Source organism: Serinus canaria, chromosome 14 (genome assembly GCF_022539315.1).
Source record: "Serinus canaria isolate serCan28SL12 chromosome 14, serCan2020, whole genome shotgun sequence".
Lineage (NCBI taxonomy): Eukaryota > Metazoa > Chordata > Aves > Passeriformes > Fringillidae > Serinus > Serinus canaria.
Genome location: NC_066328.1, coordinates 11217698 through 11235416, shown reverse-complemented (window position 1 = coordinate 11235416; position 17719 = coordinate 11217698). Strand labels below are relative to the sequence as shown.

Below are 17719 nucleotides of genomic sequence, written 5' to 3'. Positions count from 1 at the left end.
TGGAACAAGGTCACATCATGACTTATAGAGTTGTTTATCATCTGCCGTCCCTTGGGAGCAGGAGTCTAACCAAGAGCTTGGGCATGGAAGTGGGTTTGTGGTGACAGAGCTGCTTCTTAGCCACATGTCCCCGTAACATGCAGGAGAGCTGTCAAGGGTTCTGGTGGCCATAAGTGGCAGTAGAATGTATATTTGTATGTTTGAGTAGTTGTGCCCTGGAGCCACATGGGGAATCTGTAGGAGGGAAGTCTGATGTGGGGGTTGGCTTGTCCCTGTGATGCCAGTGCTGTGATTTTGTTACAGTTCGAGGTGGCTTCTTGCACCTCACAGAAGCTCTTTCTTTCCGTCGTGACCTGGACTTGATCAGCTCCACAGTCTGTGCCATCATTGCAACCCTGAAATCAGGAGAGAAGTGTAATGTGGAGCCAGAGCTCATCAGCAAAGGTATAGATGTCCTTCTCCTCTCCTTTGCAGCAGCAGCTTGAACTTCCAGCCCAGCAAGGCAGTGCCTAGTGTGCAGGCTGTGGGAATCTGCCTTCTCCTGGATCAGAAAATGTGAATTTATCTAAGCTTGGCCCTGTCTTGTATCACCCCCTTTCCCCCACTGTATGTGGGTTTATAAACTGTGATCTGGGACTCAGATTAAGTCTCTGAGCAAACTGTTGGTTTCCCCTAACAAAAAGAAATGGAAGCCTACTATCCCAGATAAAAATGGCTTTCCTCTTCCTCACTGAGCCTGGATATCAGGAATAATACTTGCAAAGTTCTATACCTTTCACCACACTCTGGAGTTAATGAGTGGCATCTTTCTTCCTCTGCTAGTCCTTCAAGGTCTGATTGAAACCCACTCTCCATACCTGGAGGAACTCCTGACTGTCCTCTTCTCAGCTACTGTTGAGACCACTGCCAGGTGTCCTGCCATGAAACCAATTGCTGTGGTATGCTCCTTGTTGCTCCAGGACAAAGAAGAAACCCCAGTAAAGAAGGAGGTGGAGAGTTGCAGGTGAGCCAAGGCAGTGATGGGAATTCACAGGTAGGTCTGGGTGCATGGTATCACCAGTGACACTGGCCTTGCTTTGTCCACAGTGCTGAATCAGCTTGGCCAGGGCCTGCCTCTGGCCTTCTCAATGACTGGCTGGAGATGTTGGACCCAGAGGTCATCAGCAGCTGCCCTGATCTACAGCAGAAGCTACTGTTCTCCTGGAACAAAGTAAGAGTTGTTGGGTAGAGGGCTGAAACACAGGGTACTGACCTGCACCTGGAAACAGGGCAAGGGCTAGTTTTATGTTTTGCTACAGGGTACTTGTAGGAGTTCCAAAGCAATACAGGCAAACTAGGAGAACAGTTCTGTGCAAAGCTCACATTTGTCAGTGCAGGGCTTATAATTCCTCTTATCTTTATATTTCCTCAGCTATGTTCTTTTAAGGACTGCAGAATGCTTTGCAGACACAGCACAGTCCCATAACAACCCAGCCAGCTGTGTTTTCGTTGGTATTATTGCAGACAGATCAATAGCTTGCCCAAAGTGCCATGCCAAAGTTAAGGCTGAAACTGAATTTCACATCTGATGCCATGTTCTCTCAGAAAATGCTGCCCTAAATCCTCGTGCTGTCTGTGCTGTCTGCCCTTCTGGGTTGTCATCCTTCTCCAATACACAGGACATGTCCTACAGCCACCTTGCTACCAGGACCTGTTCATTACATCTCTTCCTCTCTTGGTGCCTCCAGGCAGGGTCCCAGGTGCCCTCCTTCCGCCCATACCTTTTGGCTCTTCTGACTCACCAGTCCAGCTGGACCACACTGCACCAGTGCATCAGGCTTCTGCTTGGCAGGAACAGGGAGCAAAGGTGAGTCTTGTTTGGCCTAGCCAAGGGGTTGAGTTGGGCAACTCTGTCTGAGAAGAACAAGACCTGCCATGTTCATGAAGTGTCTGCCAGGAGACGTAACTCAGCCAAAAATAGACTTTGTGAGAAGGATGCAGATTTCAGTCCTGCTGATTTGTGTACGTTGATATAAATATTACCTACTGTTTGATGGAAGCAGCACATAAAGATTTGGCTGTGTTCTAAACAGGAAGTGCTAATTGTGGGTAATCCATCTTGCATTGCCCTTGTTGGTAGTCTTTATGAACACAGGGCTTGCAGGATGGCTTGGATTGCAAACTGAGGACTGTCTCTGTACCTAGACAGGCTCTGATGGATCTTTTAGTTGTACTAAACTCCATTTCGAGTTTTTTTTCTAACCCTTTCATGGCATCAGCCTCCCAGTTTTGATCTCTGCAGCAGCCCTAGTTCTGAGCTTCTGGACACAGCTTTCGAATAGTGAAGTTCCAGTGTAGTAGTATTGTTACAGTTATGGACCAGGACATGCTAAAAACTAATAACAGCAACACTTCTAAAACTGGTAGTATTTCAGTTTATTATTTTTTTTCTTAATTTCTTTCTCAAAATTAAATTACTTTCTCAGTTCAAGGTAACTGCTGTGATAGGGACAGTAAGGTCATTGGTCTGATTGTACCAACTGTTTGTGTTGATGACCAGCTCCTGGCCTTGGTATAAGGCTCCATGTAGCCCCCACACTTGCTGAATGCTGAATGCCATTTGTTCTGTTCTGTTCTGTACCCTGTGCTGTGCTTATTGCAACAACTATTTAGTCATAATCTGGGAACAGAACCAACCTCCTTCTTGGGACTTAATAGGTCCTATTTTTACATTTGCAGATGTTTCCTTCTTCACAGCACTCATCATGTTTAGTGATGCTTCCATGTGTTTGTGTGCTGCCCTAGAGTTGTGTTGACTCTAATTGCAAATCTGTCTCCTTTTGTCTTCTGGCAGGTTTGACCCAACTGCATCCTTGGATTTCTTGTGGGCCTGTATTCACATTCCTCGGATCTGGCAGGGAAGGGACCAGAGAACTCCTCAGGTATTGGTTCAGTTCTTCCAAGATTCCTATCTGGATGGAGTGAGAGGCAGTGCTTGCACAGTGCCTGATTTTTCCATGGCCAAATGTGGCTGGAGTGATTCAAGTGCAGTGTGCCAAGTTTGTTGCCTGTACCTCAGCTGATTACTTAGTTGCTCTGCTGTTTCATATTACAGTGGCAGTTTAGAGTCCAGAAAGCTGATAGGAACACATAAAGGTTGCCCACTTGGCATTTCCCCTGCAGCAGTTGCCACAATACAGATATTGTAAAGGCACAAGACTGGAGTTGCAACTCAGCATGGGCTAATTGCCATTTTACAAAGAAGAGGAGGCTGTGTCTCTTCTCCACAGAACTGGTGACTGAATTATGCTTTCTGACCCATCACACATGCTGAGATGGAAGGAAATGAAGAAGTAGAGGAGGGGTAAAGAGGTTTTATTTGGGGCTGTGATTCTTTCAGAGCTCTAGATATGGGGCCATTCTTAAGTCTGGTTCTAAGTTTCCATTCCAGTCAGGGAGGGTGTGACTAGAAGGAACTAAAGATCTTGGGATTTGGTGTGGAATAATTTGGGGTGTTCTCTTGCCTTACAGAAACGCCGTGAGGAATTTGTGCTCCACCTGAAGGCATCAGAACTGATCAGCATGGTGGAGCTGATCCTGGCTGAAGCAGAGACCAGATACCAGAACACTGACGAGGCCTCCTGCACACTCATCCAGTCTCGACTGCCGTTGTTGCTCAGTTGTTCTCATGGAGACCTTGAGAACATCAAAAAAGTAACAGAATATTTGACCAACTGCATCCAACAGTGGGGAAGCAGGTGAGGGTGCAAATGAGGAGCATTGTCTGCTGGAATTGTAATTCTTGGACACAGGCAGGCAGGTAATGCTGAGACTTGCCAGTATGTCTCCATTAAGAATGTCATGTTCCAGAGCCTATATGAAAGTGCACACTATCCTCCCAAGGTCTGGGGGAATAACAAGTGGTTTTAAGTGGTACTCAGCACAGGAAGCTGACTTCAAAAGTGAAATTTAAGGACCTTCTTGCTTTTAGGACTTCAGAATGAAATTCTTGACATGCTTGAGCCTTTTTCTTTTGTTCTTTAAGGCAGTGGTTATTTTTGATTACTAGTTCCTAACGTGGGATTTCTTGTCTACTCATCCCTTGAGTCACTGCTTGTAATACATCCTGCTTCTGACTTGCTTTCAAAGCTGAATGGAAACCAAATTGTTTCCTAACAGCTATTTTAAGACTGTGGAAAGAACAGGAAGATGATGTTTTTGTGGCAGTGAAAGGAGCTGACCTAATTCCAGCCTTGCTTATGGTGATATTAGAAAAGATTCTGAGTGACTGTTGCTTTCTACTGCCTCCCAGTACAGACTATGCCAGGAATTTCCAGGGGTTCAGGTGTGTAGAGAACATGCTGGTTAGTCTGAATAGTTGTGGTTCTGGCTTATTTTCCAATTGGGATGGGGCTGACTGTGAGTACCACATGCAGGAACTCTGCACTGGAGATGTAAGCAGAGCTTTCTTCTCCTATGCCCTTTGAACTGCAGTTTTCTAACTCCAAATGGCCTTGTGATGATCCCCATAGACTGTGGCTGGATCTGTGTAGAAAGTGAATGATTTGAGCTGTTCAAAAGAAGCAAAGACTTAAAAAACACTGGTTGAGGTTATTGATGTTTTCACATGCTCTGTTTACCACATGCAGGAAGGGTGTTACTAATCTGATGGGTCTTGGATGTTTGCTGGTTGAACTAATGTAGTGTCCAGTGGCTGACCTCTCCCTTTCTCCTTTAGCTCTGTGGGGAAATGCTGCCAGGACCTTCTGCTGCAGATGTACCTGCAACTACCTGAGCTCCTTGTGCCTATGCCTGAGATGCTTCTTACCAGTGAAGGAGCCAGAGACAGTAGCACTTGCAAGGTAAAGTTAGAGGTATAGGAAGGCCCCTTTCAGTTGTGTATGCACAATGGATGCTACCTTGATGCCCAGTTTAGAAGGTGAGGGCTGGCAAAAGCTTCCTGGGTGACTTTGGTTTCTTTTTTTTGCTTTTCTGTTACCCCATCCCTGCCTGCACTCTCCAGAGCAGAGAGTTCTGGTGTGGTTTATTTTGCAGTGTCCTTCTATAGAATAGTATAAGCTCCACAAGCTTCTGTGTGCCAAAGGCTTCTGTAAGGCACAAGTGTGCAGGCATCTGATCCTGCTTTGATGTCTGTAGGGACTGTGGACTTCAGATCCCATGCCAGCTGGAACACTGCATCTGCTCACAGATTCTACCTGAAAATAATTTCTGTTAACCCCCCTGTGTAGCTGGAAAGGAATTGGGAAACACTGCTGGAGAGCCAGGGGCTGGTTTGTACATTAAACTTCTTAACAGTTTGCTCATTATTTTTCTTGCAGCTTGATGCCCTGGTTCACAGATTCATTAACCTCCTCGCAGACACCAGTGACTCCAAGTCGTCCGAAAGCCGCGTGTGGGATGCCAATATGGCCTGCAGGAAGCTGGCTGTGGCTCATCCCATCCTCCTCCTTAGGTACCTCTCTCCCCCTGTGTGTGGCTGGGGCTTATTGAAAAGCATCCACCCTTGTCCTAGAAAGGGAACAAACTTGCAGCAATCACAATGGTGGTGAGAGAATTCACCTTCATGTACAGAAGTCAGGAGAAAAGGCAACAAAGTTACATCTTTAACAATGAGGCAACACCTTGTGTCTGTCAGGAAGTAATCTTGGAATTGGAGACTAGGGAATAGAGTATGGGTGGGAAATGGGGCATGCTGAGTCTATCCATACAGGGATCAAGACAAGAACTCTGAGAGAGGCTAAGGATTTTGCCTTCCAGGAACTGAGGTAACATGTACCTTTGAAATTTTCTTGTTTGGTGTTTCAGGCACTTACCAATGATTGCAGCATTGCTGCACGGCCGTGTTCACCTCAATTTCCAGGAATTCAGGCAGCAGAACCACTTGACCTTCTTCATCCATGTCCTGGGGATCCTGGAGCTGCTCCAGCCGCAGGTGTTCCAGAACGAGCACCAGGCGGCACTCTGGGACTGTCTCCTGTCCTTCATCCGTCTGCTGCTGGTAGGAAAATCCCTGCTTCCCTCCCTGTGCCGGCTGCTGGCCACTAGATGGGGAAGCTCCTGTAACACAGGGCCAACCTTGGTGCTTCTCATTTGAAGGGAAAGCCTTCCTAAATGCCTAAGAACAAAAAAGTGCATTAAGTACCTTGGAGAGCTTGAAGAGGAGGCAGCAGATCAAGAAACGGCTCGCTGGTACCCAGAGGAGCAGCATGGGGCAGTGCATTGCTGCTGTTTTTTGGTTAACTCTCACCTTCTTGATCCTTTCCCAGAACTACAGAAAATCCTCACGGCACCTGGCTGCCTTCATCAGCAAGTTTGTGCAGTTTATCCACAAGTATATCACGTGCAATGCCCAGGCAGCTGTCTCCTTCTTGCAGAAGCACTCGGATCCACTCCAGTAAGCTTCCTTATGCCTGTTAGCCCATGCACAGTCAGATTGCCAGGAGCTAATCAGACAGAAAACAGCAAGAGGATGTGACAGAGTAGCTGCTAATATGGCACTTTTTTACCCTTGGCTCCCTTAAGTCACCACTGAAATGAGCAGCATATCTCTTCTTTATAGGTGAAAACTGAGCCCAAGGAAGTCACATAATGACTTTAACTCACATAATGGCCTAAATGTTATATTGAGGTTTTATAGTGCCCTGCAGCCTTTCCAGAGAGGCAGCTGGAGAGTCTTTCCCCAGAGCAGTGGCTGCAGGGTCCCACCTACAAATATGTGGGGAAAGTGCATTTGAGTTGCAGTTATGAAGAAAGGAAAAATCTTGTTTCTGCTTCTGAGAAGCACTTTGTTTCAGTGTGCATACATGTGCTCATGCCCTTATTGCTATTGAAAACCAAACACACCATCTCTTTTTCCCAGTGACCTGTCATCAGACAACAGTGACCTAGCAATGCTGAAGTCCCTCCTGGCTGGGCTGAGTCTGCCTAGTAAGAGTGGCATCTTGGACAGGGGCTCTGATGAAGAGAAGGATGGTGAGTCTGGGTGGGAGATGAGTTATTCCAGCTGGTAAACCTGCAGCCTGTTTTGGAGAATAGGTGTTCTTGTGGGGTGTGTACTATGCTTGTTCTTGTAACAGCTCAATGTGTTTAGAGTGGAGAATGGCACTTGTATGCTCAGCAGTTGGGAATCAGTATTTGGGATGGGTTAATTTATTTTCCTGCCAGTGGTATCACTACTGAAGCAGAACAGCTCTTAACAAGGGTGAGTTTCCTGCTTGTGGATTTTGCCCTTTTAATCCACACTTAAGCACTGACCTGTTGGGGGGACTCTAAGGGTACATCTAGTCTTCCACTGTTGACAGCTTGCACAGCTTGCATGGGAAAATTATTCAGTATTAAAAGAGCTGCAAAGCTTCCTCCTCAGTGTCATCTGAGGGGGTTAGAGGAGGTGCAGTGAGATTAGAGACAGTGTGAGACAATTGTATCTCAGCATTGCTGGTGGCTCATGACTGCCCTGGTGGGGAATCCTGGCCAGTCCAGAGGCTGTCAGGAGTGCCCTGCTCTGTCTCTCTCCCCCAGATGAAGCAGCTGCTGGCTCTCTCCCCCTGGTCAGCGTGTCCCTCTTCACTCCCCTCACGCCAGCTGAAATGGCCCCGTATATGAAGAGGCTCTCCAGAGGCCAGACAGTGGAGGGTGAGTGAGGACCTGCTGTGCAAAGACACAGGGCAAATGCAGACATTTGTCAGCCTTGTTACTTATCTGTCAGCAGCAGCCTGGTTTCCTGTTGCAATCTTGTGTTTGGAAGTCACCAGCAGTTAGGATGTTGTTCCATTTTTGGATTAACTTGTCCATAGCCTTCTGTGATTGTGTGACAGAGGCTTCCTATGATTCTCTTATCACTTAGCTCAGCAGTACTTCAATGGCCCTTTTAGGCCATTTGAGATTGGCCCTTCTGGGCCATTTGATGGCCCCTTGGAGGCTCTTCAAGGATCTTCAAGCATTTTGGGAGACAGCATGAGTAAATCAAGGAATGCTGCAGTTCAAGCTAGGTCTGAAGTACTGATAGGAATGAAATACCAAACTGATGAGAAGCAGGATTTGCTAGAAATCCCCAAATGGCCTTCATGGAAGAAAACCATGTTAATCTGACATATGGGAACAATAATCTCCAAAGGTCTTCTGAAATTACAGGTGTCCTGTGTTCAAACCTAAGTTGTGACAGTTTTCCTTCTAAGGTAGAATAGGACAAAAAAGTCCTACCTGTACCCTGTTTTTTAAATAGACATTCTGAAGGTCTTTATATACAGCAAAAGGTGTTCTGAAACAAAAACCTCTCACCCACTGCATTCCTTCCTCTGCCTAGGCAGGTTGGAATGTGTTGATCTGGCACATCCCTGGTCTCCTCCTTTCTGAAGAACTGCCTTTATTACACTATCTCTTTGTGCAAGTGGGAAAACTTGATGGCTTGGGAGATTTGTTTTGTGGGAAAAAAGAAAAGATTCTTTGCTGGATCAGTGAATTTCAGTTACCTTTTCAACCTGTGTCTTCTCCCAGACATCCTGGAGGTGCTGACAGACATTGATGAGATGTCCAGGCGGAGGCCAGAAATTCTTGCCTTTTTTTCTGTGAGTATTGGTGTGTCAGGCTGCCACTGGAAGGGATTCTTTTCACCAGAGTCTGTTGCACAGCCAGCTTAAGCACTACCCTTCCTCTGCTTTTTGGGTGGTTGTTGCAGCACCTTAGGAGAAAAGTATCCTGTTAGCCTTGCTGAGGGCAGACAGTATTTTCCTCCATTGCATACTGCCTCAACTATCATCTACTTTATGTCAGAGGAAGAATTAAACCTCTGTCCTCTTCCCAGGGCAAGGAGAGAACCGAACAGCTCGGTTGAATAAGCTGGAAACTAGGGAAAACTCAGCTGTCCCACATGAAATAAGATTACAGAAGGGTACTTTAAAGTATTCAAAACCAGGATAATCTGTTTTACAAAGAGGGATTTCTGGGGTCAGCCAGTACCTGCTGGATTTGTGTTGGGCTGGATTGTTGTGGAGGGGGAGTAATGCCAGTCTGAGGAGTTTGTGCTCCCTGAATGGCCCCGTGATCCACATTTGTCCATCTTTCAGACAAACCTGCAGAAGCTGATGAGTTCATCAGAGGATTCCTGTCGAAACCTGGCCTTCAGCCTGGCTTTGCGCTCCATCCAGAACAACCCCAGGTGAGCTCTTAACTGGAACTGAGGCTGTGCTGGCTGATCTGGGGCTGTACTGACCCTGCCATGTTTCACTCCCAGCATTGCTGCAGATTTCCTGCCCACCTACATGTACTGCCTGGGCAGCCGAGACTTCGAGGTGGTGCAGACAGCGCTGAGGAACCTGCCTGAATACACCCTCCTTTGCCAAGGTACCTGGAGATCAGCCACCTTTGGGCCATGGTTGGCCTCACAAGGGTCAGAGCTGGGGTGCTGTGCTCCCCTGGGAAGTTGCCATGGATTGCTGTTGCTTAGACCAGACTGTCAATACCAATAGTAGCTTTGGGCTGAGCTTCACAAGGGGGATTTGTCATAGAGACAAGGGAGACTTCCTTGAAGCAGATTTGCTCTCTTATGGTTTTCTCTGAGTTGTGACCTCTCACATGATCACCAAGCCACAGAGATGTTAGAGGGGGGATTGTACCAAGTTCTTATGGAAGGGGAGATTTCTCGTACCAGCTGCAAATGCTCACCCAGTGGTTGTTGGTGGATTGCTCTTGCACATGGAGCCCTGGGGCCAGTCCTCACTCTGCTTTTCCCTTCCCCAGAACATGCAGCAGTGCTGTTGCACAGGGCCTTCCTGGTGGGCATGTACGGCCAGATCGACACCAGCTCTCAGATCTCAGAGGCCTTGAAGATTCTGCATATGGAGGCCATGATATGAACATGTGGTTCTGGGAGTTCCACTTCCAGAGGAATTAATTTAATGGATTCATCAGCTGCATTACAACCCTGTAAGAAGAACAGTGTCTTGCAACCCATGTGCTGGAGGATCAAATAGGTGATGTGGCAGGCCAAACTGTGCTGGAAAAGAAGAAGGTGCTGACTGAAGATCAGAAAAGGGCAAGGATCAATCTGGCTGGCTGAGATGCCATTATTGTGGGAGAAAAATCTCCTAAACCTTGTGCCAAACAGGGACCACTTCCTTCTTGGGGTCTTGGGGCAGTGGCTATTGGTTTGTTGTTTGGGGTTTTTCGTCTCTCCAAAAGGCAGAGCTGCTGGGAGAGCAGAAGGGAGTGAGTGATGGCCCTTGTAACTGAAGTGTCTGCACTCTGTGTTGGAGAGAACATGCAGATTTGTGCAGGGGGAGAGACCACTTTGGTTTCTAGGGGTGGGTGGTTTTTTTATTTTATAATTAAAATTCTCTTTGTTTCCATTGTGCCTTTCTCTGCTCCTTTGGGTGTAGCTTGACATCCCTTTCACCCTGTTCTTCAGTCTCTTGTTCTCTAGACAAAGCATCTCTGGAAGACTTGTCTCCATGGCCAAGTGCTCACAGAGCTGTCTAGGCCTTTTACAGGATATGCAAGAAATGGAACAGATTTGGAAGGGTCAGTGAGGTACTATGGATGAGTTGGGTCAGTATCAGCTGCTGACAGGACAGCTTTTAAGATGTTCCTTGGAAAACTTTTGTTTAAAAACAAAACAAATAAAACAGACTTCTTGGTATATCTACAAACATCCTAGCAGCTGGCCACTGTCACAGTGGAGGCTTTGAACCAGCTGCTGGGTTTCTTCCTTGGGATCTGCCAGTTCCTCCCTGTGACTCTTCTGACCACTGCTCTCTGGTCCTTGCCTCTGATAGGGGTGAGGGTTTATTTGCCAGCTGTCATTTGAGGACAGAAAATCTTCCCTTCCCTGCTCCAGAGAAATTACTGCTCCCTGTGCTTGTTCTCCAGCCTCACTTAATTCTAATCACCAGTTTGATCTCCTGTCATTTGTCTCTATTCCTCTGGTGCTCCTCTTGTTAGTAGAGAAAACTGTAGGTATAGTAATGACAAACATCCTGGAGGAATTTTATCTATATCTGCTTGCTGGTGACAGGGACAGTTGTGACCTCATAGGTGGCTGGTGGGGAAATATTGGCTGTTCTTGCACATGAGGAGTACCACAGCTAAGCACTTTAGCTGGTGTGTCAAAATATGAATGAACGTCCAGCTGGCTTTGCAAAGAAAGGGAGAAGAAAAGGGGGAGAACTGAACCTCCCATCAACTCTAAGTAGCCTTGTCTTTAAATAGAGATTAGAGCCATCCGTTATGGATACAACACGCTCTTTTCCTCAGCAGCATCTGCTTTGCATCCAGAGCCACTACTGTGGCAATTAGCTCCATGTAAATTATGTGGAGGAACAGCTGAAGGAGATCAAGTCAGTGGAATGGGTTTCCTGAGGGGCTCAGTGACAGCAGAATTAATGCCTGTCCAAGGGGAGCCAGGAATCTCACTGGGAACCCTTTCCTTAGTCCCTTATCACACATCATTGAGGCACTGCTCAGTTTGTCAGGGCAGGGAGGTAGTTCTGTTGGTGCTGCTGTGGGCCTAGAGCAGCTGGGAACTTGTGGGACTTCCTGGAAAAGGGCTCTTAAGGACTTTGAGTCAAGGAGCAAGGAAGATGTCTCAAGACTTATTATGCAAGGACAGTGAGTCAAACACGATAGTGGTGCTTTGGTAAAGATCCTCTCTGCAGCTGGGGCTTTCCAGAAATTCCACTCTAGGGCTGCAACTAGAAACATTTACAGGCAAAACCAAACAATGTGGTTGGTCCCAAATTATCCAGTGTCTGTTTTGCAATGCCTGTGGTGATCAGAGCTGCTCCAGGATGCCTGGGTCACAGGAGAAGGGCACGCTTGGATGTTGGCAGAACTACTTCAGAACCCCCCAGTCTAGAGGAGACAGGCTTTGCAGAGCTGTGTGGAAATAGATGTGTTTGGGAAGGTGGAAGGATCATCCCTTGAGCAGCAGCAGGAATCTCCTTTTGGGAAATCAGGAAATGAAGTCAAATGGAGATGATGTGAGTGGAAGTTACTCTGCAGACCTGAGACTTCCCATAGATCTCCCAGTACAAAAATCATCTTGTGATTTGTTGATCTCCTTTTTGCTGTGTTGAAGGTTCCCACAATGCATTTTCTCTGCTGCCATCCTCTGCTTGGACCCAGTGGAGCTAAGCAAGTTGCCTTGGCTTGAAGCACATCATCAAAACCAGATCAGTCAGATCAGTGCTGACAGCTGGGCTGTCAGAGGGTACCTGGCTGTGTGGAGACAGCTCAGGGCAGGGCCCCATCCCTGCTGTCAGGGAAGGCAGCTGTGACAGCTCTCAAATGGTTGGTGACAGTGGTACTGATGCCCTGACACTCACCTGCCTGTAATCTGTGCTCTGTAATTTCCATCTCTGCCTGGCTGAGCACCTCCTCTCCTCCCATCCTGGCTGAGCTGGCAGTGTCACCCTTCACAGCTCATCCCAGGCTCCTCCTGGGGCTGGGGCCATCTTTATGTCTTCAAGAGCTTGTGCCTTGTTCACAAGAGGAGTGGTGAGGAGGTTTGCAGGGTCTTTCCTGGCCAAGCCCATGGGTCCCCATGACTCACCCAGTACAAGTCACTGCTCCCATCTGCCCTACAGGCAGCACATCCCAAGCTGGTGCAAAATGCTTGTTCAGACACTTTACCATCATCCCCTGAAGTCAAGAGCTTTCTAAAGAGAAAGCTGCCAGAGCTGGTGACTGGGGCTGGGGAATGTGTTTAACACTGGCTCGTGGGGAGGCTTTTTATCTTCTCAGATACACTGGGAACCCCTTGCCAGCTGTAGGGGGAAGCATGATGGGGAGGAGAAGACTGGCCAGAGGTTTTTTTCTCATCCTTGGGCTGCACCCAGCTCAGCGCAAGGCTGGCTCTTACCCAGCATGCACATGATGGACCTCCACTGCTTGGCTGGGCACAGGTGGGCATCTCTGAGCTGGCCATACCACACACCTGCCAGGCCCTGTGTGGCTGCAATTGTGGCCCCTCACATGTGCCAGTGTCCTGGAGGTTTGTGGCTTTTTGGCACAGCTCTGGGCGAGGTTGTGCCTCCCAGGAGCTGTGAGGGGTATCCTGGAGCAGCATGTAAATTTGGTCATGAGCAGGGTGTGACTAAGCAGGGAGGCCTGTTCCTGCCTCTGTGGCTGCTGCCTCTGGGACATGCTTGGCATTGGGGAGCTGGACAAGCCCCACCACTGAGCTCAGAGGAAGATCTGCCCAACCTGCTACAACAACAGCAGAAGCACAGGGATAAGTGTGCAGGTAACAGCCACCAACTGGGATTTCATGGCTGAAGGCTGATGTTGTGCCAGCCATGAGAAATGAGAAAGGGTAAAGAGAATCCTCACCTTGCAAGGAGCAGCAGGCAAGAAGTTTTGTGCAAAATAAAAAAGGAGAGGAAAACTCTCCTTCTACCTGGTGTCTGTGAGTGGAGCCTGTTCCCAGGACTGCTCCCTGGGGCTCTGCCATCCACTCCCTCCAGCCAACCTCATCTGTGACCTCCATCAGTGACAAATGCAATCCTGGCCCTGCCTGCCCTCAATTAACTTCCTTCTGGCCATACCACAGTTCAGGACAGTACAGTTCACACTTAACTCGAGGACTGGTTTGCTAAAAGTTAAAAATGGTAACTTTAGGGGTGTCAAAGCCAGCCCCATGCCAGCTAAGTGGCCTGGCTGCTCTAGGGGTAGCATTTACCTGAGGTGGACTGTTCTCTGTGTTGCCTGTCCTGGTATTTAGATAATTTGCCCCTAAAGTAGCAGAATATAGAGCTTGAAATTTCCCATCATTTTAAAATCAGAAGACCTCTATAACAACATACCTGCCTGTCCCATGTTGCTGGTGGTGTTTTGGTATCAGGCTGTTTGCAGGACCACCATCTCTAACACAAGAAGATACTGGCAAAAAATGTCAAAACCCCCAGCAATAATTAAAATATTAATTAAGCTACAGTAGCCCAGTCATTGCTGGGTAATTATTAAGCTGGAAGAATTGCTAATTGTCTTATTAGCATTAAGCAATTATGCAAATAATGGAAAACATACCATAAGAGTAATAAAATTACCTCCCTTTCTCTCTTTTTTTTTTTTTTTTAAACCAATAACGATACTCAAAATCTAAAGTGATGCATTTGGTTTTATTGTATCTTTGGAGAGATGAGTGAGACCTCTAAGGATGCTCAGCCATTTTGGGGCATCCCAAAACACATCTACCATGAATTCTCTTGCAGAGCTTGTAGTGCCCCACACGAGGCCATCTCCTGGTTCTGCACCCACCAAGGCACCAACACAGGGACACAAGGTGGCCAGGACTGGAGAATCACAATTTTATACTGTCATAGATGTTCTAGGGGAATCCCTATTCTCCCCCTAATAAAGCACATAGTGCTTCAGGTTTGGTCTGGGAAAAAACAAGGCAGTTTGTAGTTTTTCTGTGAATTCAGTGCAGAAGTGGAAAGTTCTGGCCTTTAGAGTTGCTCTATCTCAAGGATTTTATTCCTGTGAAGTTCATAACCTGAGGTAAGAGCTGGCTTCTTCTCCAGGTGAGGATTTCAGGATTCAGGAATAAGCTGAATGATGAGCAAGTGTTTTTGTTCCTTGAAACAAGACCTCACCCTCACTACCAGGAGAAGGAAACTTCACTTACGTCTACAATGGGCCTGGAAAACATGAAGAGCTTTTTTGCTTCAGCACGTTCACACTGTTAATCACTAACAAATTTTATTGGTTTTACAGGCTTTAAATTCTGCTTTACTGATAAGACACAGCATTTCAAAGTGCCCAAGCCAGTTCCTGCTCCAGGGTGTGTTCTGCTTCCATGGAGGTGCCTTGATAAACCTGGGATCACTTCACCCAGTTGCATGATCCAAACAGGTTTTGGTCTCCAAAACACATCTTTGCTTTCACTTTCTGATAAGAATGGGGATGTTCTCTCCTGGAGAGCCAGAGAGACTGTTCTGCCATGGCAGTGCAAAGACTGGGGATCAACATAATCTGTTTCCCCTCCTTGTCAGGCAAGGGGAGATCACCTTCTGAAATAAATACCACCCCCAACCCTCTTGGAGTGCTCCTTTCAGCTCCCTGGGACTGGGGACCCCCCAAGCTGCTGTTAATGCCCATTTTTCCTATCACCTGGTGTGTAGGATGCAGAATGTGAGCAATCTCTTATCTTTGTTGCCTGGAAACAACTTTCTGAAATCACCCTCTAGCCTGTCCCTCATTTCACTGCACTGGGGGACAGAAAAGCCAGCAGGACATCTGGCTGGTGGGTAGGAGGGACAAGGGAAAGAGACTTCTTTCTGTTTTGATGTGATATTGTATAATACCTAGGTGATAGGACACTCTTTTTTCTGATGCTCACTGGTTTTGATCCTTTGAGATTTTAGGATAATGGGTTTACTATTTATGAGCTTCTCGGGGGGATGTGTTGCAGAGAGATTTACCAAAGTGCCTTTTCCTGTAACTTCACGTTTCTCTTTCATCTTCTTGGAAGAATGGAAGAAGTGGAAATTCTTGTTCAGACTTGAATTTCATAATAACTTTTTTTCTGCCACTTTTACAGGTCAAACTAGTCAGACTCTGAGGGGAGGCAGGTATCATGTGGAAGCATTTCTGCGTGAGTAGCTGTGAAATTGTTGGGGCTTTCTTTTCCCTGGTTGAGGCCTTTCCATCTCTGTGGAGTCAGCCTGGCTGCCTTCTGGGAAGAGAGAGCTGATGAGGCATGTTACTGATGAGACAAATGCTTTTTCCTTCTTGTTTTAAATCCCTCAATTTAATTCAAGCCATTGGCACGGGGATGTATGAGAGCTCTTGGCTACAACACACACTTCCTATTGTTGGGAGTGAACAGCCCTGCACACAGCCTGAGGCAAAATTATGAAGTAGCTCAATTTGATCAGCTGATTTCTCACAATAGTTAAAAGATGTGATTTTTTTTTCCTATGATGCTATGCTGTCTTATGAGAAAAAAAAAAAAAAAAGCATCACTTGATTCTCAGCTTCATGAGGCCCCAAATTTCCTGATACCAGGAATTGGCCCTTCCTCCCCTCAAGTCTTCAAGAAGACAAATGTTGGTTGGGTTTTCTTGGGCTTTAGGGTGGCCTAGTCAGATATTTAAATTTTTTCTCCACTAATGGTAAAGTCCATTGGTTGCTGCATATGGGAACCAGGATAAATTTAAGAGGTGATGGCAGAGTAATCCCCACTGGTCATAGTCATAGCAACTGTCAGGAAGCACCAGCATTTCTCTGGTGCAGCCTGGTATCTAAGAAAAGAACTGAAAAGGACTGAGGAAGAGCAATAAGAGTGTCTGTAAGTAGAGAAGAATAAATCAGTTCATGTCTGTGGATTGCTACTCCAACAATCTTCCAAACACACCTTGGGAAGGGAGCTGGGGGAGCAGGCACTGTGCTGCAGGACACACTTTGCTCCATGAGCCAGCTGTGCATCACAGGTGGGAAACCTCACCCAGCAGCTCTGGGAAAAGCCCAGCAGGGGCAAAGTCTGCAAAAAAGGATAAGGACCTATAAGGCTCCCTTGAAGGAAGAGGTGTAGAAAGGAGTGGTACAATCCAGAGTAAGGATTTGTAAGCACCATCCCCTGAGGAACATGCTCAGAGAACAGCAGTTGTGGGTAATAGGCAGCTGCACAGGCAGCTCTGCTCCCTTCCTGCCCTCTCCTCTCTCAGTGTGTGTCAGTTTACCTGTTGGAGCATTAAAGGCTCATCAGAGCTGCAAACTCCCACAGAGCTCTCCTCCAGAGGTTGCACAAGTCTCTGCTGCCTGTACTTTGGAAAGCCATTATTGGGCCAGCAGCAATACCCTTACTGTATTAGCAAACTCCTTCAGCAATGTCATTTTAATCACCTTAGTGGAAAATGTGGACCTGATTCTTCTGGTGTACCAAGGGCTGTACCTCCAGACTAACCCCCTCTTGGGATGCACAGCTTGGAGCCAGCAACTAATAGTTTCTTCTTCTGGTGCCTGCAAGCCTGGATTTGTGGAATGAAAATCCTGGTGAAAACAGGGCTCAGTGCAGGGAGAGATGAGGTGAGACATGGTGGCCTGTGACACACAGGGAACCACAGCTGCTCTGAGCCCAGCCTGGCTTTCCCCTCCATGGGTCTGTGTCCCCTGCCACCCAGCCCAGCTGCTCCTTCCCAAAGCACGAGGTAATGAGAAGGGACTGACTGCATTGGCTCATTGAGCTGGGTTTGTTAGAAGACAGATTGTCATGTTAAACAAATATATTTAAAAAAAATAAGTCTCATTCCCTGGGCCGTGCCCCATCTGGGCCATTAAACCTGAAAGGGGTAAGTACAGCTGTGTCAAAGCTGCACTCAGGAGCTGATTTTCACTGTTTGTAGGATGGCAACTGCCAACCACTCCATTTCCAAACCTCATTTCCTTCTCCTCCTTTCCCAGAACTGCACTATGTGGATTGGAAGCACAGCAGGGGGTGCACACTGCTAAACAGAAACTCCACAGACACATTTCCTAAACCCAACACTTCCTCTTTATTTCTTACCAAGCCCTAGGAGACCTGAGGATGGGAAGGGCTGCACACTGTTAGCCAGGATTTTTGTAAATTATACAATTTTATTAAAGGTGTTGTGGAAATGTGGGGCAGCTCATCTTTCTCCAGCAAGTGTCTTTTTTGAGGGAAGTGAGGGGTGAAAACCCAACTTTGAGTTAATCTAGCATTTCTTTTGATTGGTCCCTTGGCAGTCTGATTAATTTTGAGTGC

General features: G+C 47.1%; 1 protein-coding gene across 2 annotated transcripts in view; it reads left to right on the top strand.

Moving 5' to 3' along the window:
* Positions 1-10603, top strand: part of INTS1 (integrator complex subunit 1) — a 28310-nt gene extending 17707 nt beyond the window's left edge. The window contains exons 32-47 of one of the 2 annotated variants that reach the window (XM_030229839.2): positions 304-444; positions 823-1003; positions 1087-1210; positions 1728-1846; positions 2834-2921; positions 3511-3737; positions 4718-4841; positions 5319-5452; positions 5806-5998; positions 6267-6394; positions 6860-6972; positions 7519-7632; positions 8494-8564; positions 9063-9154; positions 9230-9339; positions 9736-10603. In XM_030229839.2, the coding sequence (XP_030085699.2) occupies positions 304-444; positions 823-1003; positions 1087-1210; positions 1728-1846; positions 2834-2921; positions 3511-3737; positions 4718-4841; positions 5319-5452; positions 5806-5998; positions 6267-6394; positions 6860-6972; positions 7519-7632; positions 8494-8564; positions 9063-9154; positions 9230-9339; positions 9736-9851 (2075 nt within the window). In that variant the 3' untranslated portion in view covers positions 9852-10603. The remainder of the gene's footprint in view (positions 1-303; positions 445-822; positions 1004-1086; positions 1211-1727; positions 1847-2833; positions 2922-3510; positions 3738-4717; positions 4842-5318; positions 5453-5805; positions 5999-6266; positions 6395-6859; positions 6973-7518; positions 7633-8493; positions 8565-9062; positions 9155-9229; positions 9340-9735) is intronic. The other variant, XM_050980168.1, reaches the window with a different exon arrangement.
* Positions 10604-17719: the final 7116 nt, after the last annotated feature.